The sequence below is a fragment of the Bos taurus genome, chromosome 5 (assembly GCF_002263795.3).
Source record: "Bos taurus isolate L1 Dominette 01449 registration number 42190680 breed Hereford chromosome 5, ARS-UCD2.0, whole genome shotgun sequence".
Lineage (NCBI taxonomy): Eukaryota > Metazoa > Chordata > Mammalia > Artiodactyla > Bovidae > Bos > Bos taurus.
The window spans coordinates 102,441,112-102,468,591 of NC_037332.1; the positions used below are offsets into that span (position 1 = coordinate 102,441,112).

The following is a 27,480-nucleotide window of genomic DNA, read 5'->3' on the forward strand; positions in this document are numbered from 1 at the left end:
AAGCCAGCCTGGTGAGTGGTAAGAACCAGAGAAGACAAAAAAGTTAAAACTTCTGCAACAGAAGGAGCAAGGAACACCAAGTGTGTATATCCATACAAGGTCAGAGAAGAGTATATATCATTTAAAGGTAATTACTAAAGATTTGAGGGGCGAGGGTTGTCTACTACTTCAAATGCAAAAAAACAGCAGTGCAAAGGACCATCAAGATGGAAAGATGTCATCACCACAAACGGTGACAAATATCCTCGAAACTGACAGTCACATGTTGATGACAGAATTTTGATCTAGCTTAAGAAGCCTGGTGGACTGCAGTCCATGGGGTCGCTAAGAGTTGGACATGACTAAGCAACTTCACTTTCACTTCTCACTTTCATGCACTGGAGAAGGAAATGGCAACCCACTCCAGTGTTCTTGCCTGGAGAATCCCAGGGATGATGGAGCCTGGTGGGCTGCCGTCTATGGAGTTGCACAGAGTCGGACATGACTGAAGCGACTTAACAGCAGCAGAAAGAATCCAACACTGTTGTTTTGAAGAACTTCAATGAGCTACAAAAATGGCAATTCAATGAAATCAGAAGAATAAAACAATAAGAAATTTAACAAAGAGACAGAAATTATAACAAAGAACCAACAGAAATATTGGTCATGAAAAATTAAATAAGTGAAATGAGATAAATGTAACAGAGAGTATCTAAAATAGAGTAGACAACATTCAAGAGAGAATCTGTGACTCCAGGATAGGAAATTTGAAACAACTCAATTGGTAGAGAATAAAGAAAAATGAATATAAAAGAGTAAAAAAATCCTATGTGATCTCTGAATCTCCACCCAACATACATATATTAGAAAAATTAAGATTCAGGAAGGATCCCTAATATTAGAATAATTAGAGTCAAGAAGGAGGTGATATGAGAAAGTTTATTTACATAAATAATAGCCAAGAACTTTCCAAACATAAGGAAGAGACTTGGACACCCAAGTTCACAAAGGATCACCCTATTACCTGAATGCAAAAATACCTTCTCCTGGATACTGTATAATGAAATTGTCAACATTTTAACAGATAATCATTAATGTAGCAGGAAAGAATATTGTCATCTACATTGGAACGCTCATTAGATTATCAGTGGATTTCTCAGAAAAATATCTATAGGCCTGGAGAGAGTGGAATGACTTATTCAACGTGTTGAAAGAAAAAGAATTACCAGTCATGAATACTCTATCAGTGATGTTATCCTTCACATAGGAAAGAGAAGTAAAGATTTTCACAGAGAAATAAAAGCTGAGGGATTTAGTTCATCACTGCTAGACCTGACTTATAAGAAATGTTGAAAGGGCTTTTTCAAGCCAAAATGAAATACTGCTAATTTGTGACATGAAAATAAATGAATGTATACAATAGACTAATAAAGGTGAATATAAAGTGAGATTTAGAAACCTCTAATTCTGTACCAGAATGGTGTATTAACCACCTCACTATAGTATAAAGGTTAAAGGAAAAAAATAGTAAAAACAAGGTGTGTGTGTGTGCGCGCACGTGCGTGCAGCTCAATCATGTCTGACTCTTTATAACACCATGGACTGTAGCCTACCAGGCTCCTCTGTCAGTAGGATTTTCCAGGCAAGAAAATTGGAGTGGGTTGCCATTTCCTTCTCCAGGGGATCTTTCCAACCCAGGGATTGAACTTGCATTGGCAGGCAGGGTCTTTACCACTGTGAAGCCTGAAAACCAGGTAGATGTTACAATTTGTTAACACACACACAACATAAAAGATAAAATGTGACATCAGACTATGAAAGGAAGGATTAAAAACTGGAACAATTGTAGGTGTCCTAAGTTGCTATCAGCATAAAATGAACCATTACATATATATAATATGTTTATGTAAGACTCGTGGTAACTGCCTAACAAAACAATGCAGCAGAACAAAACAATGCACTGGGACTACAAAACAGTCAGAAAGCAATAAGATGGCATTAGGAATTTCTTGGTATCTAGAGAAACCAAGGGAACATTTCATGCAAAGAGGGATGCAATAAAGGACAGAAATTGTATGACCTAACAGAAGGAGAAGTTATTAAGAAGAGGTGGTAAGAATACACAGAGAACTATACAAAAAAGATCTTCATGACCCAGAAACCACGATGGTGTGATCACCAACCTAGACCCAGATATCCTGGAATGCAAAGTCAAGTGGGCCTTGGGAAGCATCACTATGAACACCTCCACTAGGTGATGGAATTCCAGTTGAGCTATTTCAGATCCTGAAAGATGATGCTGTGAAAGGCTGCACTCAATACGTCAGCAAACTGGGAAAACTCAGCAGTGGCTACAACACTGGAAAAGGTCAGTTTCCATTCCAATCCCAAAGAAAAGCATTGCCAAAGAATGTTGAAACTACTGCACACTTGCACTCATCTCACACACTAGCAAAGTAATACTCAAAATTCTCCAAGCCAGGCTTCAACAGTACATGAACTGTGAACTTCCAGATGTTCAAGCTGGATTTGGAAAAGAGAGAGGAACCAGAGATCAAATTGACAACATCTGTTGGAACGTTGAATAAGAAAGAGAGTTCCAGAAAAAATCTATTTCTGGTTTATCAACTACTCCAAAGCCTTTGACTGTGTGAATCACAACAAACTGTGGAAAATTCTTAAAGAAATGGGAACACCAGACCACCTGACCTGCCTCCTGAGAAATCTGTATGCAGGTCAAGAAGCAACAGTTAGGACTGGACATGGAACAACAGACTGGTTCCAAATCAGGAAAGCCTTATGTCAAGGCTGGATATTGTCACCCTGCTTATTTAACTTCTATGCAGAGTACATCATGCGAAATATTGGGCTGGATAAAGCACAAGCTGGAATCAAGATTGCTGGGAGAAATATCAATCACCTCAGATATGCAGATGACACCACCTTTATGGCAGAAAGTGAAGAAGAACTAAAGAGCCTTTTGATGAAAGTGAAAGAGGAGAGTGAAAAAGTTGGCTTAAAGCTGAAAACTCAGAAAACTAAGATCATGGCATCTGGTCCCATCACTTCATAGCAAATAGATGGGGATACAATGGATACAGTGACAGACATTATTTTTGAGGGCTCCAAAATCACTGCAGATGGTGACTGCAGCCATGAAATTAAGAGCTGTTTTCTCCTTCGAAGAAAAGCTATGACCAACCAAGACAGCAGATTAAAAAGTAGAAACATCATTTTGAAAACAAAGGTCCATCTAGTCAAAGCTCTGGTTTTCCAGTAGTCATGTATGGATGTGAGAGTTGGACTGTGAAGAAGGCTGAGCTCCGAAGAATTGATGCTTTTGAACTGTGGTGTTGGAGAAGACTCTTGAGAGACCCTTGGACTGCAAGGAAATCCAAGTAGTCCATCCTAAAGGAAATCAGCACTGAATATTCATTGGAAGGACTGATACTGAAGCTGAAGTGGCAATACTTTGGCCACCTGATGTGAAGACCTAACTCATGGAAAAGACCCTGATTCTGGGAAAGACTGAAAGCAGGAGAAGGGGATGATAGAGGATGAGATAGCTTGATGGCCTCACTGACTCAATGGACATGAGTTTGAGTAAACTCTGGGAGTTGGTGATGGACAGGGAAGCCTGGAGTGCTGTAGTCCATGGGGTTGCAAAGAGCTGGACACAGTCGACTGAGAGACTAAAATGAGGAATTTCTTATATATCAATAATTAGTCAAAATGTAAGTGTATTAAATTCATTACTCAGAAAGAGTTACTAGATGTATAAAAACACAAGACTAAACTATATGCTGCCTAAGCAAGATTCTCTTCTGATTTAAGGACACATAGAGACTGAAAGTGACTTCTCTGATGGCTCAGACAGTAAAAAGTCTGTCTGCAATGCAGGAAACATGAGTTCTCTCTCTGAGTCTGGAAGATTCTGTGGAGAAGGGAATGGCTATCCACTCCTGTATTCTTGCCTGGAGAATTCCATGGACAGAGGAGACTGTGGGGCTATAGTCCATGGGGTTACAAAGAGTCAGACATGATTGAATGACTAACACAGAGGCTCAAAGCAAAGGGACTGAAAAAGATATTCCATGGGAAGTTAAAACTTAAGGAGAGCAGGGGTAGCTACAGTACATCAGACAAAAGTCTTTAAGCCAAAAATAGTAACAAGAAAACAAGAAGGCAATTATATGATGATAAAGGGGTCAATTCATCCAGAAGAAGAATAATCATAAATGTATACTTCCCCTTGAAGCACCTAAATATATTAAGTAAACACTAACAGATCTAAAGGGAGAAATAGACCACACTATGATAATAGTGGGGAATGCCCTTACTCCACCTTCAGTAAATAATCCAGACAGAAAATCAGCACAAAATCATGAGGCTTTCACCATATTTCAGAACGAAGGATCTAACAATTTGCATGGCTGCATGCTCAGTTTCTCAGTCATGTCTGACTCTTTGCAACCCTGTGGGCTGTAGCCCGCCAGGGTCCTCTGTCCATGGAATTTTCCAGGCAAGAATACTGAAGGTGGTTTCCATTTCCTACTCCAGGGATTGACCTGTGTCTCTGGCATCTCCCGCATTGGCAGGCAGAACCTTTGTCACTAGTGCCTTCTGGGAAGCCCGAAATATTGTATGTTGCTGTTGTTGTTTAGTTGCTCAGTCATGTCTGACTCTTTGTGACCCCTGGACTGTATCCACAAGGCTCCCCTGTCCATGGGACTTTCCAGACAAGAATACTGGAGTGGGTTGTCATTTCCTTCTCCAGTAGGACTTCCTGACTCAAGGATTAAACCCGCATCACTTAAGTCTCTTGCATTGCAGGCAGGTTCCTTACTACTGAGATCAGTTCAGTTCAATCACTCAGTCGTGTCCTTCTCTTTGAGACCCCATGGACTGCAGCATGCCAGACCTCCCTGTCCATCACCAACTCCCGGAGTTTACTCAAACTCATGTCCATTGAGTTGGTGATGCCATGCAACCATCTCATCCTCTGCCATCCCCTCCTCCTCCTGTCTTCAATCCTTCCCAACACCAGAGTCATTTTCAATGAGTCAGTTATTTGCATCAGGTGGCCAAAGTACTGGAGTTTCAGCTTCAGCATCAGTCCTTCCAATGAATATTCAGGACTGATTTCCTTTAGGATGGAATAGTTGGATCTCCTTCTAGTCCAAGGGACTCTCAAGAGTCTTCTCCAGCACAATTCTAAAGCATCAATTCTTTGGCTCTCAGCTTTCTTTATAGTCCAACTCTCACATCTATACATGACTACTGGAAAAACCATAGCTTTGACTATATGGACATTTGTTGGCAAAGTGATGTCTCTGCTTTTAAATATGCTGTCTAGGTTGGTGATAACTGTTCTTCCAAGGAATAAGCATCTTTTAACTTCATGGCTGCAGTCACCATCTATAGGGATCTTGGAGCCCCCCAAAATGAGGTCTGTCACTGTTTCTACTTTTTCCCCATCAATTTTCCATGAAAATGAAAAGTGCTTAGCTTGGCAGTTCTGTCTTCAGTTCTCTTATGAGGTTGCAGTTAGATGTTAGCTGGGGCTAAAATCATCTGAGGACCCACTGGGCTGAGGATCCAGGATGGTTCATGAACAAGCCTGGCAACTGGAACTGCAGCTGGGTTGTGATCAGAGACCTGTACCTGACAGTTTCTACAGGACAAGTCTTAACAGGGCAGACTAGCCCTAAAGCAAAAGTCCTGAGTGACTTCAGAGGAGGCTGAAGGGTGAGCAGTGCTACTTTCACTTTCTTCTATTGCTTGCCAGGAATTCACAAAGGTCAGCAGAGCTTCAAGGGAAGGAGGCATAGACCTTACTTCTCAGTGCATGTTAAGATTTCTGGATGTTTAAATACCATCAAGGTGTATAAAATGGATAATTGTGGATTCTAAACTTCTTCCTTTAGTTCTGTCTACTGTGGCTTTATGTATCTAGGACATTAGGTATCTAGTATATATGAATGTTAGAACTTTTTAGCATCTAAGTACATTTTTATATTTTCCAATTTTGTCTTTCTGTGCTTCATTCTGTCTACTTTTACTATTGCTATCTTGTGCTGCTCTGATGGGTGTTACACACATCCTCTGAGTTATTTCACATATGGACTTTTTCAATTCTAGAATTTTTATTAGATTCTTTGTGATCTTTTCTCTGACAAAATATTATCTACACATTTCATTCTTTGAACATTTCATTCACGGTGATTTAAACATCTTGTTAGGTAACTTCAATAGCTGGATGTCCTGTACATTTCTTTCTAAAGCATTTTTTCTTTATAAACTTTTGTCAATTTTTTTCTCTTTTCTGACTGGGTATTTTTGATTGATAGACATTATAGGTGAAAATTTGCAGAAATCCCTGAGAAAGAATCTTATTTTCCTTTCTCTAGGCACCTGATTTAGGGTCGATCGGTTTATTTGAAAGAAAGTGAAGAAGATAGAAACTGGACATCAGCAATATGTGTACCGTGAACTTCCTGATGTTCAAGTTGGTTTTAGAAAAGACAGAGGAACCAGAGATCAAATTGCCAACATCCGCTGGATCATGGAAAAAGCAAGAGAGTTCCAGAAAAACATCTATTTCTGCTTTATTGACTATGCCAAAGCCTTTGACTGTGTGGATCACAATAAACTGTGGAAAATTCTGAAAAAGATGGGAATACCAGACCACCTGATTTGCCTCTTAAGAAATCTGTATGCAGGTCAGGAAGCAACAGTGAGAACTGGACATGGAACAACAGACTGGTTCCAAATAGAAAAAGGAGTATGTCAAGGCTGTATATTGTCACCCTATTTATTTAACTTATATGCAGAGTACATCATGAGAAATGCTGAGCTGGAAGAAGAACAAGCTGGAATCAAGATTGCCGGGAGAAATATCAATCACCTCGGATATGCAGATGACACCACCCTTATGGCAGAAAGTGAAGAGGAACTAAAAAGCCTCTTGATGAAAGTGAAAGTGGAGAGTGAAAAAGTTGGCTTAAAGCTCAACATTCAGAAAATGAAGATCATGGGAACTGGTCCCATCACTTCATGGGAAATAGATGGGGAAACAGTGGAAACAGTGGCTGACTTTATTTTTCTGGGCTCCAAAATCACTGCAGATGGTGACTGCAGCCATGAAATTAAAAGACGCTTACTCCTTGGAAGGAAAGTTATGACCAACCTAGAGAGCATATTCAAAAGCAGAGACATTACTTTGCCAACAAAGGTTCGTCTAGTCAAGGTTATGGTTTTTCCTGTGGTCATGTATGGGTGTGAGAGTTGGACTGTGAAGAAGGCTGAGCACCAAAGAATTGATGCTTTTGAACTGTGGTGTTGGAGCAGACTCTTGAGAGTCCCTTGGACTGCAAGGAGATCCAACCAGTCCATTCTGAAGGAGATCAGCCCTGGGATTTCTTTGGAAGGAATGATGCTAAAGCTGAAACTCCAGTACTTTGGCCACCTCATGCGAAGAGTTGACTCATTGGAAAAGACTCTGATGCTGGGAGGGTTTGGGGGCAGGAGGAGAAGGGGACGACAGAGGATGAGATGTCTGGATGGCATCACTGACTCGATGGACGTGAGTCTGGATGAACTCCGGGAGTTGGTGATGGACAGGGAGGCCTGGCGTGCTGCGATTCATGGAGTGGCAAAGAGTCAGACATGACTGAGTGACTGATATGATCTGATCTGATTCTTTACAAAAAGTCAACTTTTAGTTCACATTCCTTTTATCATGCCTGGGTCCTGGCTAATCGGGCTCTACCTCCCAGGCCGACCCTGAATTGTGCTTCATGTTCCCTGAGCCTGTGCATATGGCAGAATCTCTGGTGAGCTTTTCAGAGACTCAGCTCTTAGCACTGAACCAACAAAGACGTCAGGGAAGTGGCTCACCTGTGCATTTTATTTCTCTCTGAGAGCTTGGCTCCAAAAACTCTCACTGCCTTGGTTGCCCAACAATATTAAAAGTACTGATAATTTCTCACACTTGTAAATTTATTCTTAGGGCAGCACTTGGCTTAAAACAGAAATTTTGGCATTGTCAGACACAGAAGTGTCCACAGAGAAGGTGAACTCTAAATTTACGATAGCCTTACAGCTGTTACAGCGTTTATCTCAGGCTCCACCACTAGGTCATTCAGTTCAGTTCAGTTCAGTCACTCAGTCGTGTCCGACTCTTTGCAACCCCATGAATCACAGCACACCAGGCCTCCCTGTCCATCACCAACTCCCGGAGTTCACCCAAACTTATGTCCATCGAATCAGTGATGCCATCCAGCCATTTCATCCTCTGTCATCCACTTTTCCTCCTGCCCCCAAACCCTCCAGGCATCAGAGTCTTTTCCAATGAGTCAACTCTTTGCATGAGGTGGCCAAAGTATTGGAGTTTCAGCTTTAGCATCAGTCCTTCCACTGAACACCCAGGACCGATCTCCTTTAGAATGGACTGGTTGGATTTCCTTGCAGTCCAAGGGACTCTCAAGAGTCTGCTCCAACACCACAGTTCAAAAAGATCAATTCTTCGGTGCTCAACATTCTTCACATTACAACTCTCAAATCCATACATGGCCATGGGAAAAACCATAGCCTTGACTAGACAGACCTTTGTTGGCAAAGTAATGTCTCTGCTTTTGGATATGCTCTCTAGGTTGGTCATAACTTTCCTTCCAAGGAGTAAGTGTCTTTTAATTTCATGGCTGCAAGTCACCATCTGCAGTGATTATGGAGCCCAAAAATATAAAGTCTGACACTGTTTCCACTGTTTCCCCATCAATTTGCCATGAAGTGATGGGACCAGTTCCCATGATCTTCGTTTTCTGAATGTTGAGCTTTAAGCCAACTTTTTCACTCTCCACTTTCACTTTCATCAAGAGGCTTTTTAGTTCCTCTTCACTTTCTGCCATAAGGGTGGTGTCATCTGCATATCTGAGGTGATTGATATTTCTCCCGGCAATCTTGATTCCAGCTTGTTCTTCTTCCAGCTCAGCATTTCTCATGATGTACTCTGCATAGAAGTTAAATAAGCAGGGTAACAATATCTAGCCTTGACATGAGCCTTTCCTGAGTTGGAACCAGTCTGTTGTTCCGTGTCCAGTTCTAACTGTTGCTTCCTGACCTGCATATAGGTTTCTCAAGAAGCAGGTCAGGTGGTCTGGTATTCCCATCTCTTTCAGAATTTTCCACAGTTTATTGTGATCCACACAGTCAAAGGCTTTGGCATAGTCAATAAAGCAGAAATAGATGTGTTTCTGGAACTCTCTTGCTTTTTCGACGATCCAGCAAATGCTGGAAATTTGATCTCTGGTTCCTCTGCCTCTTCTAAAACCAGCTTGAACATCTGGAAGTTCATGGTTCACATATTGCTGAAGCCTGGCTTGGAGAATTTTGAGCATTATTTTACTAGTGTGTGAGATGAGTGCAATTGTGTGGTAGTTTGAGCATTCTTTGGCATTGCCCTTTTTGGGATTGGAATGAAAACTGACTTTTTCCAGTCCTGTGGCCAGTGCTGAGTTTTCCAAATTTGCTGGCATATTGAGTGCAGCACTTTCACAGCATCATCTTTCAGAATTTGAAATCGCTTAACTGGAATTCTATCACCTCCACTAGCTTTGTTCGTAGTGATGCTTTCTAAGGCCCACTTGACTTCACATTCCAGGATGTCTGGCTCTAGGTCAGTGATCACACCATCGTGATTATGTGGGTCATGAAGATCTTTTTTGTACAGTTCTTCTGTGTATTCTTGCCACCTCTTTGCATTGATCGCTGAAGAAGGCTTTCTTATCTCTTCTTGCTATTCTTTGGAACTCTGCATTCAAATGTTTATATCTTTCCTTTTCTCCTTTGCTTTTTGCTTCTCTTCTTTTCACAGCTATTTGTAAGGCCTCCCCAGACAGCCATTTTGCTTTTTTGCATTTCTTTTCCATGGGGATGGTCTTGATCCCTATCTCCTGTACAATGTCACGAATCTCATTCCATAGTTCATCAGGCACTCTATCTATCAGATCTAGTCCCTTAAATCTATTTCTCACTTCCACTGTATAATCATAAGGGATTTGATTTAGGTCATACCTGAATAGTCTAGTGGTTTTCCCTACTTTCTTCAATTTAAGTCTGAACTTGGCAATAAGAACTTCATGATCTGAGCCACAGTCAGCTCCCGGTCTTGTTTTTGCTGACTGTATAGAGCTTCTCCATCTTTGGCTGCAAAGAAAATGATCAATCTGATTTTGGTGTTGACCATCTGGTGATCTCCAAGTATAGAGTCTTCTCTTGTGTTTTTGGAAGAGGGTGTTTGCTATGACCAGTGCTTTCTCTTGGCAAAACTCTATTAGCCTTTGCCCTGCTTCATTCCTTACTCCAAGGCCAAATTAGCCTTTCACTCCAGGTGTTTCTTGACTTCCTACTTTTGCATTCCAGTCCCCTATAATGAAAAGGACATCTTTTTTGGTGTTAGTTCTAAAATGTCTTGAAGGTCTTCAGAGAACCGTTCAACTTCAGCTTCCTCAACGTTACTAGTTGGTGCATAGACTTAGATTACTGTGATATTGAATGGTTTGCCTTGACAGAGATCATTCTGTCATTTTTGAGATAGCATCCAAGTACTGCATTTTGAACTCTTTTGTTGACCATGATGGCTACTCCATTTCTTCTAAGGGATTCCTGCCCACGGTAGTAGATATAAGGGTCAACTGAGTTAAATTCACCCATTCCAGTCCATTTTAGTTCGCTGATTCCTAGAATGTCAACGTTCACTCTTGCCATCTCCTGTTTGACCACTTCCAATTTGCCTTGATTCATGGACCTAACATTCCAGGTTCCTATAAAATATTGCTCTTTACAATATTGGACCTTGCTTCTATCACCAGTCACATCCATAACTGGGTATTGTTTTTGCTTTGGCTCCATCCCTTCATTCTTTCTGGAGTTACTTCTCCACTGATCTCCAGTAGCATATTGGGCATCTGCAGACCTGGGGAGTTCCTCTTTCAGTATCCTATCATTTTGCCTTCTCATACTGTCCATGGGGTTCTCAAGGTCATTATTTACCTTAATTCAGTTTCCTGTTCTTTAACCCTCCCACCCCTCTGATCATTGCTGTTTCTGCAGGAAACTACACCCAGGCGCTGCTGCACTGCAAAAACTGCGTGTCCATAACGACGGACTCTGCTGCCTCAGAGGAGAGCGCCCCCTACTGCTCAGGTGAGAGTCCCACAGGACAGAAGACCCTTCTCATTCCCCAGGTCAATGCCCCATTGTCCAATTTCTCTCTCCTCAGACAGCAGACAGCTTCGCCTGGTGCACGGGGGCGGTCCCTGCGCCAGAAGAGTGGAGATCCTTGACCAGGGATCCTGGGGCACCATCTGTGATGATGGCTGGGACCTGGATGATGCCCGCATGGTGTGCAGGCAGCTGGGCTCTGGAGACGCCCTCAATGCCACAAGGTCTGCTCACTTCGGGGCAGGATCAGGGCCCATCTGGCTGGACGACGTGAACTGCACAGGAAATGAGTCACTCGTGTGGAGGTGCCCTTCCCGAGGCTGGGGGCGGCAGTACTGCAGACATAAGCAGGACGCAGGGGTCATCTGCTCAGGTCTGCACTGCACGCTGTCCACAGGCTGGGGGATGGGTAGAGCCCTGGAGGACAGGAATCTGAGCCCTGAGGGAGAGACGCTGAAAGGACCCGAGTAGGAGGCTTCCTCCCATGGAACCTGTCTTTATAGTAGACGTGAAGACGAGGTGCTTTCACTTCCTCCTGAAGCAGCTGATGTTCTAGTCCTGTCTTCTCAATAGTGTTTCCTGGCAGAGCTGTTTCCAGTTGAAAGCAAGGCTCTCTCTTCAGTTTCTTGTGGTAGTACAGTCTGGAGATGCTGTTGATGTTGTACTGAAAGCATAGATATACTCTGTCCAGCTCTGTTTGATAGGAATCTGACCATGGTCTCCTTGGGCCAACATCCCAGTGTCAACAGGGCTACATTCTTCCTGGAGACACGGGGAGGACTCCTTTTCCAGCCTTTCCTGGTTTCTATGTGGCCTCATTCCTTGGCTTGGAGCCCTCTTTCTTCTTCAGACAGACAACAAACTGTGTCTCTACTGTATATTCTCCCTTACATTTCCCTCTGACTGTAGCTGGGAAAGTTTATCCACTTCTAAGTTGGGGCTAAGGAGGTGATTAGACTGAGCTTATGTGTTTAACCAACAATATTGTAGGTTTAGCCCACAACCCCAAAGTCCTTACTAATCATATCTGTAAAGCTCCTTTTGCAGGTAAGGAAACATATTTACAGGCCACAGGGATTAGGATGTGAACATCTCTGTGGGTTCATTATTCTGCCTGTTATTCATTATTCCCCAATATCTACTTCACTTGCTATTTTAGAGGTTTTGTCAGGAAGCAGGATTCAGCTCCCCTACCCTGCAGGGGTTGAACCCTTAGGTTCATCTTGATCTCTGTTCATATCCACTCTATCATTGTGGTAGAAATAGAAAGACAGACTTTAATGGACAAAGTCGGTTAAAATGGAGATAAATCTCATTCTTGTCATCTAGTGGGCATCTCCTCAGCTGCGTCAGGGATTTGTGGTTACAGTTTCTGGGAGAGAGGAAAGCCTAGAGCACTGAGTGGGCTGACAGTGTCCTGTTTTCTCTCTTTCAATCTTAGAGTTCCTGGCCCTCAGGATGGTAAGCAGGGACCAGCAGTGTGCTGGGTGGCTGGAAGTTTTCTACAACGGGACCCCGGGGCAGTGTCTGCCGCAGCCCCATGGAAGACATCACTGTGTCCGTGATCTGCAGTCAGCTTGGCTGTGGGAACAAGGGAACCCTCAACACTTTTGTTGATCTTAGGGAAGGTTCTAGACCCCGGTGGGTGGATGGAATCCAGTGTCGGAAAACTGACACATCTCTCTGGCAGTGCCCTTCTGACCCTTGGAAATACACCTCATGCTCTCCATATCAGGAAGCCTATATCTCGTGTGCAGGTGACTTACTGTTTCTATACCAACCCTGAAGGACATTGTTAGTGTCAGTTTATATTCTCCCATCTAAGTGACAAGATTATGTTGAGTCTACAAAGAGGTGTATGTGCCTGTGTTTCCGGTGTGTTTGTGTTTGTTGTGGAGAGTGGTGGAGAGTGGTAAACAGTAAATGGACAAAGTGATTTCAGCTGGTGATCAGATGCAGTGAATGTCTCAGCCCAATAGATAATGAGCCTGTGTTTACACTTGTCCTTTGCACTGAGCCAAGGACCTTAGATAGTTTTCTTTGGGAAAAAGACCACCCCCAGCTGTTTCTGATCCAGCACACTCTTGCTTCTGCAGGAGGGAGACACCAGAGCTGTCCAACTGCTGCCCCCTGCACAGGTATGTCAGCCCTGCCCCCTCCCCTGTGGCTCCCAGGGGCTCCTTCCTCCCACCAGGGGAGTCACAGGAGGGGCTGCTGCCTTTTCAGACAGAGAGAAGCTGAGACTCAAGGGAGGAGACAGTGAGTGCTCAGGGCAGGTGGAGGTTTGGCACAGCGGCTCCTGGGGCACCGTGTGCAATGACTCCTGGAGCTTGGCAGAGGCCGAGGTGGTGTGTCAGCAGCTGGGCTGTGGCCCGGCCCTGGAAGCTGTGCGAGCCGCGGTGTTTGGCCCTGGAAGCGGGAGCATCTGGCTGGACGAGGTGCGGTGCAGGGGCCAGGAGTCCTCCCTGTGGGACTGTGCTGGGGAGCCCTGGGGGCAGGGCAGACTGCAAGCACGAGGAGGATGCTGGTGTGAGGTGCTCTGGTGAGTGAGGGGCTCGGGGTGCACCCTGGTTAATGAAGGACCAGGTTTGGGGCTAGGACTGAAGGAGGTGTGAGCTTGTACCAAGAAGCACTTCTTGGAATAGCCTGCTGCTTTGTACTCTGGCTCCATGAGAGGCAGTTGCCTGATCTCCTGGAATCTGGGAGATATCAGACTGCCCATGATGACAGTCATGTGTGCTAAGTCTTTTAAGTCATATCTGACTCTTGCGAGCCCATAAACTGTAGCCCACCAGGTTCCTCTGTCCATGGAATTTTTTAGACAAGAATACTGAAGTGGGTTGCCATGCCCTCCTCAAGGGGATCATCCCAATCCAGGGATTGAACTGGTATCTCTTATGTCTCCTGCATTGACAGGCAAATTCTTTACGAGTAGTGCCACCTGGAGAGCCCAATGATAGACATATCCTATAACTTTTTCAGGCCAACTTGGTACAATAATCCATTGATTTTTTTTTCCTTTTTTCCTGGTGACAGGACAGGTTCCCCATGGAAGTAAGTGGTTTTGCTGGTCTGAGCTGTGTGATTGAGGAGACACCCATATTTTCAGTTGCTCTAGTGGTAAAGAACTTACCTGTCAATGCAAGAGACATGAGAGATGTGGGTTCCATTCTTGGGTCAGGAAAATCCCATGGAGAAGGAAATGGCAACCCGCTCCAGTATTCTTGCCTGGAGAATCCCATGGAGAGAGTAGCCTGGTGGGGTACAGTTCATGGGATTACAAAGAGTCAAACATGACTGAAGTGACTTAGCATGTGCTATGTATCTTTATATTTCTGACAAAATTACCCATTTAGGTACAGAAAAGCTTAATGATCTTGTGTTTACAGTCCTGTTAAGCAGTGGCAGCTGGAGTCCTCCAGAGCTTTACTACCTGTCACCCTCTAAAAATCCTTTGGAATCAGACTGAAAAGACACTTGACATAGCTTAGGGAAGCACTTATGTCGATCACAGCTTGGAGTTCAGAAAAACCCATTGTATCTGAATTGTGACTTCATGGCCTTAAAGGCTCAGAAGAGGACCAGGATAAGGACAGAGGGGTTCTTCTAGACTTATGAACCTCATAAAACCCTATGGCCCTCTTCTCTCCTCTGGTACCATTTTAGGCTCAGCTCCAAACCCTGGCATCTTCTCCCTTCCCGTGATCCTCTGTATCATTCTGAGAGCCCTTCTCTTCATGGTCTTCATCATCCTGGGAATTCAGCTACACAGATGGAGAGCAGAGCACCAAGGTGGGCCTTAGGGATGCTAAATGATCTGGAAAGTGGTGGGAAAGGAATTGAATCTGTTGTGACATCAAGAAAGTATATAAGTATTGGTCTCTGTCTTCATTATCTGGCAGAATTCCACCTTTTCTACAGTAGGCATCAAGATTTGAAAGAGTTGAATCCTTGGTCCTGGTTTGAATGTAAAATTTCTTAAGAAGTATGACTTCCTTTGTGAACAGTGTCAGTGGAAATTGATTGTGGGATCAAGGTCAGGTTCAGGAAACCTACTTCTGTTCCATATAGCTAAGAAAGAAGCCTGAGCAGCTCAGAGGGGTTCCCCATGGGTTAATATTGGAGAACACTAAAGGCTTTGCCTATTGGTAAAAGGAATATTGGAGAAGGCACTGGCACCCCACTCCAGTACTCTTGCCTGGAAAATCCCATGGACGGAGGAGCCTGGTAGGCTGCAGTCCATGGGGTCCCTAAGAGTCAGATATGACTGAACGACTTCACTTTCACTTTTCACTTTCATGCATTGGAGAAGGAAATGGCAACCCACTCCAGTGTTCTTGCCTAGAGAATCCCAGGGACGGGGGAGCCTTGTGGGCTGCCGTCTATGGAGTCACACAGAGTCGGACACGACTGAAGTGACTTAGCAGCAGCAGCAGCAAAAGGAATATCTCTAGGGTGAGTCCCTAACTCAAGCCACTTTCCTAGCCTTATCTGCTTTCGAAGATGTAGTTGGTGAAGGCTTGTACCAGGAGATTGATGATCTCATAAAACCAGGGAGGAAGGACCTGTTGGACAGCCAAGGTAAGTCCCATGCCCTCCTCTCTGCTCATGAGCTGGCTATGTGTTGTTTTCAGCAAACAGAGACCCAACCTCACTAACCCACCTTCACACGGAGCTTCAAGCCTTCTGTCTACCAGTCTGAAGTGTCAGTATTTCCTCTAAACTATGACAGAAGGCCTCCTACGAGGGGAAAGGTTTCCATTTTTCTGTGATGATTTTCTCCCTACCAGGTAACCTGTTTGATGACTCAGAACCTAAGCTGCCGTATTACACAGGGGATGATGGAGAGGATGAAGACCCTGACTCTGCCCCAGGTAGCAGATCTTCCCTTGGATGGTGGGGATTCAGAGGAGGAATCTTGTCTGAGGATCTTTTCCTGTGATTAAGATGGGAAGGATCTCTTTTCTCTAGTTCACAACAATGTTTTCCCTCTCTTGCCCACTCTGTGACCTCAGAAATGGAAAGATCAGACCCAGTTCTCTGTATCCACAGTCACTTGTACCCAGTTACAGACTGAGTATGCATCTAATTGGGCTTCCCAGGTGGTGCTAGTGGTAGAGAACCCACCTGCCAATGCAGGAGACTGAAGAGATGCCGGTTTGATCCCTGTGTCAAGAAGATCTACTGGAGGAGAGCATGGCAACCAACTCCAGTAGTCTTGCCCAGAGAATCCACATGGACAGAGGATCCTGGCAGGCTACAGTCCAAGGGATCACAAGGAGAAAGACAGGACTGAAGCAACTGAGCATGCCTGTATCTAACTGAGCATGCATGTATTAAAGCTTTTAAGACCATTAAAAAAAAAGAACATCTGAAACTGATAAACTCAAAATTGTATGGCTAAAGGGAACACTGGAAACTATAGTTGCATCCATAGCCAGTCTGATATTTTAATCATTTCATGGCCTTTTGTATGTATTGAGACAAAAATATTGTTATCGGTAAGCCCTGGAAGCTATGGAGAGATCAGTGCTGGTACTTATCAATTACCAAAAGAGAATGTCCTCTCTGGGTCATCTCCAGATAGTAAAGATGGACAACCTCTGGAGGTGAGATCCTAAGGTCAACCAAGGTCTCGAAGGGACTGAAGCGTCCTGTGACTGGGATGGTGGGATATCCTGTCTCTGAGTAACAGATGTCCAGGATCCCTCTCCAACCAGCTCTGGGTCTCCCAGAGCTTCAGAGGTCACACGAACACCTGGGTTCTCCTGGTTCAGATTCATCCTCCCTGGTCACTGATATGTACATAGTATGTGTTACAACTCTGTACCATATGTTTGAAAATAGTACCTGAAACTTTTATAATAGCTTTTATAATAAACTTTTCATAATAGCTTTTGTTGATTCTTTATGATATGAGAGATAATGTTAGAAAAATATGACTGACCCTGATATAGTGGAATAATTAGAAGATTTAAATGATTTCTGAGCACATTAAGATCAAATACATGCCTTTGACACAGGCTTGGAATATAGAATCTGTATTTATCAGTTATTTGAACCTCTGCACACACAGAGAGAAAGGAGAATGCCTTCCTGGGTCTTCTCCAGATAGTAAAGATGGGCAACCCCTGGAGGTGAAATCCTAAGGTCTCACCTAAGATCCCACCTAAGGATGTGGGATATCCTGTCTCTGAGTAACAGATGTCCAGGCTCCCCCTCCCACCAACTCTGTGTCTCCCAGAGTTTCAGAGAGCACATGGACACCTGGGTTCTCTTGGTCCAGACTCATGCTCTGCAGTCACTGATATGGTATAGTGCATAGTATGTGTTACATATACTCTGTACATATACATATATACTATGCATATATAGTGCATAGTATGTGTTAAAACTCTGTACCATATGCTCAAAAATAGTACCTGAAACTCATAGCATAATAGCTTTTGCAGATACTCTATGCTATGAGAGGCCATGTTAGAAAAATATGATTGACCCTGATATATTGGAGTATTTAGAAGGTTTAAATGATTTCTGAGCACACAGAGATCAAACACATGCCTTTGACAGCCCTGGAATATGGAGTATATATGTATCATTTATTTGAATCTCTGCCTCAGAAGGGACTTAGGGCATCACTTAATCCAGCACATACTTGGTTATTCCACCTAAGTTCTTGTCTGTTTTCAGAGCCTCCGGGACAGAACATCAACGCCATAGGAAATGGTTATGATGATGTTGATGAGTTACCTGTTCCCATAAATCCTTTCCTCCCTGGGATGAATGAGAATAACTTTTCCCCAAAGGACAGAGGTGATGCCAGGTATTCCCAGACAGGTGAGTTGACAGCACAGTAGTCTGACTTCATAATGGTGGAAAAGATGAGTTTTGACCCACTTCAACAGTCAGTGTTTCTGTACTATCAGAACTGGGGTAGCCTCGTATACCTAGATGGGCTTTCCGGGTGGCACAGTGAAAAAGACTCTGCCTGCCAATGCAGGAGACAAAAGAGACTTGGATTTGATCCCTGAGTCAGGAAGATTCCCTGCAGAAGGAAATGGCAACCCACTCCAGTATTTTTTCCAGGAAATAATGTGGACAGTGGAGCCTAGTAGGCTACAGTGCATGGGGTCGCAGAGTCGAATCCAAGTGAGCATACATGCACCACATGTATCAGATATTATCAACTCTTCCTTATCCCTGGAATATTGGAGCTACTTCATCTCTTCTGAGAGGATAACATACTGTGTTCTCTTGTCCATGTCCATATCATCAATTGGATAAAGACACATCTGTATACATTGTTATAAGCTTTGTTCCCATTTTCATACCCCAAATTGAAATATATGTTCTGACAATAAATTTGGGGATTTTTCAAATAGTGAGAATTATTCTTAAATGGTTTTAATGGAGGTGTAAATTAAATCTATGAGCTGTAAAACTTGTTTTGAGAGATCTGTGTAACCAAATGTTTAAAATTGATTGCTCACTATTAAAGCAGAATCTGAAATAGCCTTAACTAGAGAATCATAAAATCTCAGCACTAGACGGGAACCAAGAGAAAATTTTCTCTCACTGGTTCAATTGCCAGATGAAGATCCTCATTCCCATGGACTAAGCTTTCTGCTTATATGTGGGGATGTGGTCCCTGGGGAGCAGGAGGTTGTGGAATTTGGTTGAGTTGCCCTCTTCTGGCATCTGACAGAGGACCCAGAGTGTTCTCATGAAGCTTGTAGGTCAGGCTGGTTCTGTTGTTGAGTTGCTGAGAAGACAACATCTGAGACATTCTACAGAGGTCTTCTCCTGTCTCCACTTCCTGAGAAACCAGACCCACTGGGTGTGGAAGAGGCATGCACATCTATTTTTCATTCCTTGCCACTATCGGTCCATCTTCTTTCCAATTGCCGAGGTCCAGACAAGATATTGCATGGAGTAGCTGAGTCAGTATGAAGTAATTCCATCCTTTTAGACAATGCCAGGTGCTCCACCCCCACCTGTTATTTTGTGGCCCCTTTTACTATTCTTCCATCAGACATTATGTCTTGTCATTTTGTCACCACTAAAACCAGGTTCTGTTTACTGTTTCAGGCATCTCTCTGAAGTCTCTGAGAGAAACTGTCAGCTCTGGGGTGGAGGAGAAGGAGTCCTCACTGGTCCTGAGACTAGAAGAGCCTGGATATGATGATGTGGAGCCTAGCACCATGTAGTGCCATTTTTGAAGCAAGAAACTCTTGAAAGACATCTCTGTAATATTGTTTCTCAAATAAATGAGAATCCTGTCTTTTTTATAATTGCAGTTTTTACACAGCATTATGGTTAAAGGAAATTATTCATAATTTTAAAAAGCTAGATATATTCACTACTACTCTTAGAAAATTCAGTATTTAAATATGCCTCATTCCCCAATGAAATCTCAGTTGAAACTCAGAGTTATCACCTCCCCACAGACTACACGTTTCCATTCCTTTAGGTACTGAGAAAGCCACACTTAAATAGCATAAAAGTCTGAAATCTGGCCCTGAAAGTGTTTACTCTTAGAAAGGTAAACTCAGAAGCACATAACTGAATATTCCAAAATATCCTACATGCTGTCTACTAAAACCGAGAAGTGAGACTCACAGTGAATGGGTTGATTAGGTGGAAGGGGAATGGCTGCAGCTCTTCTGATTTTGCTCAAGTTTTTATGGAATATTAATCACAAAAATCTGTTACTGCCTAACAGTATCTTTTACTCTAACTGCCTTCTATTTTTCCTGGTTATTCCATAACATCCTTAATCTTCCCCTTCACCATCAAATTGCACATTCTAATTTTCATAAATCCTCTTGTTCTCCATCCTTTTCTTTGAGTATCTATTTTCTGTTCCACTTTCTGGCTGTTTTTATGGTGACACCAGTGGCTCTAACCTTCCCATTTGTGAATTTTTTTAAGTGGCTGTATTAACCTTAAGGACTTCCCAGGTGATGGTAGTGGTAAAGAACCTGCCTGCCAATGCGACCCCTGACTTAGGAAGATCCCATGGAGAAGGGCAACCCACTCCAGTATTCTTGCCTGGAAAATCCCTTGGACAGAGGAGCCTGCTGGGTTACCGTTCATGAGGTTACAGAGAGTTGGCACTCTCTGCCAACTGAGCAGGCAGCTAGGATTAACTTTAAACTTGCCCATCCCAAACCATCCTCACATATTCTTTGGAGTTGTATCGAAAGAGAGAGCTGGCCGACAAGACAAGACAGGTAAGCTAGACAATGCTCTTTTCATGCTTAAAAAACATTATGGTTCATAATTAGCTGTATAGAAAAGTTTCCAAAATTTGTCTTTTTTTTTTTTTTTTTTGCATTCCAGCAGAATGAATGTTCTCACACCCATATTCTAATGGTACAATTATTTAGCTAAGATTTTCTTTATGTTTACTATCTTTTTAAGTTAAGTATTACTGCTAAAAATATCCATGAAATAATGGAAAAAAATTTTAACTCCACAAACTGTATGTTACAGGTATTTTTACAAAATCCCCGTGCAGTAACTTGAGTCAAAATTTGGGAAGCAACAAACTACATTAGGAAGCTTAAAGCCCTTAGCTCAAGTCTCTGATGCTCTATGTTTGGAATTTTTCTTTCTGTCCTCAGCCTCACTATATCCTTAGAATCACTTCAGGAACAAGCAATACTGACCTAAGCAGCATTCCCTAAACACATCAGGTTCTTTTGCACCTGTATGCATCTCTTCTCTCTGTAATGGCATTCTTTACTCTCTGGTCCTAACTCTTTTCTCTCATCTCTCCCAATTTTGAGTAAGTTGTTGGGTTTTTTTTTTACTTACATCACTTATTAATACAATACATAAAATTAAGTTAGTATTCTCATCAGATAACTAATGAGATGGAATCCTACTGGATAATAACTATAAATTATTTATTTTATAGTACATAATTAACTAGCATTTTGGAAAATACCCTGATTCTGGGAAAGATTGAGGGCAAGAGGAGAAAGAGGTGACAGAGGATGAGTTGGTTGGATGGTATCACCGACTCAATGGACAAGAGTTTGAGCATACTCTGGGAGATGGTAAAGGACAGGAAAACCTGGCATGCTGCAGTCCATGGGGTTGCTAAGAGCTGGACATGACTAAGTGACTGAACAACAACAATTAACTGGTTTTAAAAATGAATAAAATTCTCATTCCAGTGAATATATCCCTTGGCTATTTCCACTTTAATAATGCATGTCTTGAATGAATGTTATCTGATCCTGTTTTCCTAATTCCTTTTGCAAAGAATAGTAAAAGTAGAGGTGATTCTGTCCCAGTGTGCCTCAAATACAAGAGACAGACAGAAACAACATTCTCTCCAGCTACCCAACACAGAGCTTTTGGAATCTCTAGTTTCATCCAACCATCAAAGGAGGACTAAGACAAATTCATTAACTGACGAGCCTGGTCTTTTTGCACATCAATCTTTACCTTTTTGTGTATCCTGCTAGAAAACATTGCCTGGATCTCTCCAAGTAGTAATTATTCTCTGGACCAAATCTGAGTTTTATTCCCTTGGCAATTATCCTAACCACGTTATATAGACAAACTACCCAGGTTAGAGAACATTCAGTTCCCATTGAGAGGCAATAAGATTGAAAGAGGAGTAAGGCCTATTTGCTAAATCAGGATCAGGCTCTCTGCAGCAAAATAGCAGCATAAAACAAAGAGAAACCATTTAACTGTGATCCAGAAGATCCTCTTGCCCTAAAGAGAGTTTGAAAGAATGACTTTGTATCAGCTTCTGTGTAAGGACTCTATTCTTGTCACCATCTCCTCCAACCTAGGTCTAAACCAACACAGGGATCCCCATGACAGAGTCAGGTATCCATCTGGGATAATGGAAACCATAGAGACAATTACATCCATTTGCTCTATTTAGATATAAATGCAGAAATACAATTTACAAATATAAATCAATATTCAAATTAAATAAAAGAAAATGAAGAGGAGTTCTGTAGGATAAAATTCTTGTATCTCTACTCTCTGTCAATCAAGAAAACATACAACCATACAAGAATAAATGTCTAGCACCTTTCACAAGAGGCTATAAAAACTATGTGATAAGGTAAAAGAGCAGAGGGACTAAAAAGAACATAGCTTGAGTGTTAATTTGGGTTTCTTATTGAGACGGTAAAGCGTCTGCCTACAATACAGGACACCTGGGTTCAATCCCTGGGTCGGGAAGATCCCCTGGAGAAGGAAATGGCAACCCACTCCAGTATTCTTGCCTGGAGAATCCCATGGATGGAGGAGCCTCGTGGGCTACAGTCCACTGGGTCGCAAAGAGTCGGACAGGACTGAGCGACTTCACTTTCGCTTTCAAAAGCTGAAGTGTAATGGTTTTGTGAAGACCTACAAGAACTTCCAGCACTAACACCCAAATAAGATGTCCTTTTCATCATAAGAGTTTAGAATGCAACAGTTGAGAGAGTTCACCAATACTAGGCTTGCTTACAAGATTGCTGAAAGAAGTTCTTCAAGCTAAATGAAGGATGCTAATTACTACTTGAAAAAAGTGAAAATGTACAAGAGATTAGTAAATGTAAGTATTTAATCCTGTTCAGAATACTAACACAGTAATATTGTAGTGTGTTAACCAGTTAATTGTGAAAGTGCTGCACTCAATATGCCAGCAAATTTGGAAAACTCAGCAGTGGCCACAGGACTGGAAAAGGTCAGTTTTCATTCCAATCCCAAAGAAGGGCAATGCCAAAGAATGCTCAAACTACCACACAATTGCACTCATCTCACACACTAGTAAAGTAATGCTCAAAATTCTCCAAGCCAGGCTTCAGCAATATGTGAACCATGAATTTCCTGATGTTCAAGCTGGTTTTAGAAAAGGCAGAGGAACCAGAGATCAAATTGCCAACATCCGCTGGATCATCAAAAAAGCAAGAGAGTTCCAGAAAAACATCTATTTCTGCTTTATTGACTATGCCAAAGCCTTTGACTGTATGGATCACAATAAACTGTGGAAAATTCTGAAAGAGATGGGAATACCAGAACACCTGATCTGCCTCTTGAGAAATCTGTATGCAGGTCAGGAAGCAACAGTTAGAACTGGACATGGAACAACAGACTAGTTCCAAATAGGAAAAGAAGTATGTCAAGGCTGTATATTGTCACCCTGCTTATTTAATTTATATGCAGAGTACATCATGAGAAACACTGGGCTGGAAGAAGCACAAGCTGGAATCAAGATTGCCAGGAGAAATATCAATCACCTCGGATATGCAGATGACACCACCCTTATGGCAGAAAGTGAAGAGGAACTAAAAAGCCTCTTGATGAAAGTGAAAGTGGAGAGTGAAAAAGTTGGCTTAAATCTCAATATTCAGAAAACGAAGATCATGGCATCTGGTCCCATCACTTCATGGCAAATAGATGGGGAAACAATGGAAACAGTGTCAGACTTTATGTTTTTGGGCTCCCAAATCACTGCAGATGGTGACTTGCAGCCATGAAATTAAAAGATGCTTACTCCTTGGAAGGAAAGTTATGTCCAACCTAGATAGCATATTCAAAAGCAGAGACATTACTTTGCCAACAAAGGTCCATCTAGTCAAGGCTATGGTTTTTCCTGTGGTCATGTATGGATGTGAGAGTTGGACTGTGAAGAAGGCTGAGCACCAAAGAATTGATGCTTTTGAACTGTGGTGTTGGAGCAGACTCTTGAGAGTCCCTTGGACTGCAAGGAGATCCAACCAGTCCATTCTGAAGGAGATCAGTCCTGGGATTTCTTTGGAAGGAATGATGTTAAAGCTGAAACTCCAGTACTTTGGCCACCTCATGCAAAGAGTTGACTCATTGGAAAAGACTCTGATGCTGGGAGGGATTGGGGGCAGGAGGAGAAGGGGACGACAGAGGATGAAATGGCTGGATGGCATCACTGACTCGATGGACGTGAGTCTGGGTGAACTCCGGGAGTTGGTGATGGACAGGGAGGCCTGGCATACTGCAATTCATGGGGTCACAAAGAGTCTGACACGACTGAGCGACTGAACTGAACTGAACTGAACCAGTTAACTCTAGTCTAAAGGAAGTATTAAAAATAACTATAGAGAAAAATATTTTGTTAGTGGATACACAGTATAAAAAGAGGTAAATTCTGACAACAAAAACATAAAGTGAAGGAGGTTGCTAAAAAGGTAGAACTTTTGTATGTGATTGAGATTAATTTGTTATCAGTGTAATATAGACTATTATGTGTATAAGACGTTTTATGTGAGCCTTGTGTCCAACAAAAATATAAAAACCTATAATAGATTCACAAAAGATAAGAGATGAAATCAAAGCATACCATTATTTAAAACTATCAGTTCACAATTCTAAGGGTTGTGCAAAACTGTTGAGTTATTCTGCTCTCTAGAGCATCCTTCAAGATTAGCCCAAGAGGACTCTCCTTTCTTGAAGTGAAAGACTAGTTAAGCTGTTTCTTATTTTAAGACAAAGAACTCTTTCTGCACCTCATCTCCTTCCTTATGTCATACAGACAGGGCAGCTGTATTTTTTAATTGAAAATTTTCTTCCTGTTATATGCCTATGTGGTTTTAATTGAAAAACTGCCAAATGATAAATCATGAATACCCTATCTCCTCTCTTGTGTCTGATGAAGACTTACTAAGATGCCACATGTTAGTATGTTGTGGTTTGTCTTGTGTATCCTTAGAGACAGAGATTTGCAGCATTTATTGTGACATATTTGTTGGTGATAAGCTCCTTCTTTTTAAAAATCAAATTTTGCCCTAATTGCTGAAAAAATTTGCCTTTAAAGCAAAAATATCAATTAGCTAAATGATAGCCTCAACAAGAGTTCTTTTTACTTAAGATATTTTCTCTTAAATGTCTGTTGCACTGCTGCTGCTAAGTTGTTTCAGTCGTGTCCGACTCTGTGCGACCCCATATACAGCAGCCCACCAGGCTCCACCGTCCCTGGGATTCTCCAGGCCAGAACACTGGAGTGGGTTGCCATTTCCTTCTCGCATGAAAGTGAAAAGTGAAAGTGGAGTTGCTCAGTCGTGTCCGACTCTTAGCAACCCCATGGACTTCAGCCCACTAGGCTCCTCAGTCCATGAGATTTTCCAGGCAAGAGTAATAGCACAGTGCTATTCAGTCATTCAATAAGCATTAGCTGAACAACTATTAACTTACAGACAGTGGAAATACAGAGCTTAGATTCAGATATAGGCCTCACTCCAATCCTGGGCCCTGGCAGGGCCTCAGGAGATTCCTGCAGCCTGTAGGAGCCTTGGGTAGCATGCTCAGACGGGGAAGGATTTGATCATAATGTAAAGTGAATCTGTTACAGACTTTTTGATGTTAAAGGAGGAACATATTTTGCTGCATTTCCAGTGTTGTTAGGTTGGTGTGCTTGGTGGCTCAGAGGGTAGAGCGTCTGCCTGCAATGCAGGAAACCCAGGTTCTATCCCTGGGTCAGGAAGAGGCCCTGGAGAAGGAAATGACACCCCACTTCAGTATTCTTGCCTGGAAAATCCCATGGATGGAGAATCCTGGTAGGCTTCATAGGGTCACAAAAAGTCAGACATGACTGAGCAACTTCATTTTCACTTTAGGTTGATGTGCATGCTGGACTCAGCTGCACCAAAGCTGCTTGTGCAATAGAGCATCAGTTCAATAAAGTTCAAATTTGAGCAACCATGCAAGGTTTGAACTCTGTGCCACTCCAGTGACACTAACCTTGGGTTTAAGTGGTTTAAGAGTCACCGCCCACAAGATCTCAATCACTTTGGAGTTGGTAAGTACATCAACTCTGAGCAGAGGTAGATTAATCATGAACTAATGAAGCTTGATCTTCACGGCCTCTCCTTGAACCAGCTCCTTCCAAGGCCCAATGGGGGTCCCTAGTGCTGTGATCACAAGGAAATAGGTTTTTAATGAGTTTCTTTCTTGAGTTGAGGAAAAGAAGCAATTCAGTAAAATTATTTCTTTCTTAAAGTGAAAGAGAAGAGTGAAAAAGTTGGCTTAAAGCTCAACATTCAGAAAACTAAGATCATGACATCTGGTCCCATCACTTCATGGCAAATAGATGGGGAAACAGTGGAAACAGTGTCAGACTTTATTTTTTGGGGCACCAAAATCACTGCAAATGGTGACTGCAGCCATGAAATTAAAAGACACTTACTCCTTGGAAGGAAAGTTATGACCAACCTAGAGAGCATATTCAAAAGCAGAGACATTACTCTGCCAACAAAGGTCCATCTAGTCAAGGCTATGGTTTTTCCAGTGGTCATGTATGGATGTGAGAGTTGGACTGTGAAGAAAGCTGAGTGCTGAAGAATTGATGCTTTTAAACTGTGGTGTTGGAGAAGACTCTTGAGAGTCCCTTGGACTGCAAGGAGGTCCAACCAGTCCATCCTGAAGGAGATCAGTCCTGGGTGTTCATTGGAAGGACTGATGCTAAAGCTGAAACTCCAGTACTTTGGCCACCTCATGCGAAGAGTTGACTCATTGGAAAAGACTCTGATGCTTGGAGGGATTGGGGGCAGGAGGAGAAGGGGATGACAGAGGATGAGATGGCTGGATGGCATCACTGACTCGATGGACATGAGTTTGAGTAAACTCCAGGAGTTGGTGATGGATAGGGAGGCTTGGCGTGCTGCAATTCATGGGGTCACAAAGAGTCTGACATGACTGAGCAACTGAACTGAACTGAACTGAAAGGCAAAGAGAAGGCAATGACAACTCACTCTAGTACTCTTGCTTGGCAAATCCCATGGACGGAGGAGCCTGGTGGGCTGCTGTCTATGGGGTCGCACAGAATCAGACACAACTGAAGTGACTTAGCAGCAACAGCAACAAAGGCAAAGAAGTTAATTAAGTGAGTGAGCACAAAATTCAGGAATCAGATTTGTTCAGGAAATCAACAAGAAACTGAAGAGGTTTAGAAAGCACACACTGCCTTTTCATTAGTACAAGATTGGTGGAAGGGTAGAAATAAGATAAAATAACTATCTCAGAGCAAATAAGAGCTGTATAAGGATAAAGGTCAAGGTGCTAAGAGACAAATCGGGGAAATGGAAGCATGACTCTCAGCACAGTAAAGGTAAAAGAGATGTACCAGGTGTGTGTGCTCTTAAACAGGATGCCAGATCTAAATTTTCGTCAACAGGAATGGTGACTGAGAACTAACCAAGCCCAACAGAGGAAGCAAGGTGAGACCTGAGGAGCAGCTTGGGACAAAGACACAAAAGGAAGAGGAGATCCAGGAAAGTAACTGCTTCATGT

The 27,480-nt window shown here is 42.6% G+C and overlaps 2 protein-coding genes across 2 annotated transcripts in view; both read left to right on the top strand.

Annotated features, from left to right (window-relative positions):
* Window positions 1-27,480, top strand: part of LOC786796 (antigen WC1.1) — a 118,566-nt gene that overhangs the window by 55,916 nt on the left and 35,170 nt on the right. Inside the window, 6 exon segments of the mRNA XM_059887262.1 lie at window positions 11,092-11,184; window positions 11,261-11,575; window positions 12,644-12,717; window positions 12,719-12,959; window positions 13,429-13,700; window positions 13,702-13,744. Of these exon segments, the coding sequence (XP_059743245.1) occupies window positions 11,092-11,184; window positions 11,261-11,575; window positions 12,644-12,717; window positions 12,719-12,959; window positions 13,429-13,700; window positions 13,702-13,744 (1,038 nt within the window).
* On the top strand, window positions 15,695-19,487 carry LOC100336766 (antigen WC1.1). The gene is made up of 3 exons (XM_059887260.1): window positions 15,695-16,076; window positions 17,893-18,039; window positions 19,291-19,487. The coding sequence occupies exons 1-3, from the start codon at window positions 15,974-15,976 to the stop codon at window positions 19,407-19,409; spliced, it is 369 nt and encodes a 122-aa protein (XP_059743243.1). The 5' UTR covers window positions 15,695-15,973; the 3' UTR covers window positions 19,410-19,487.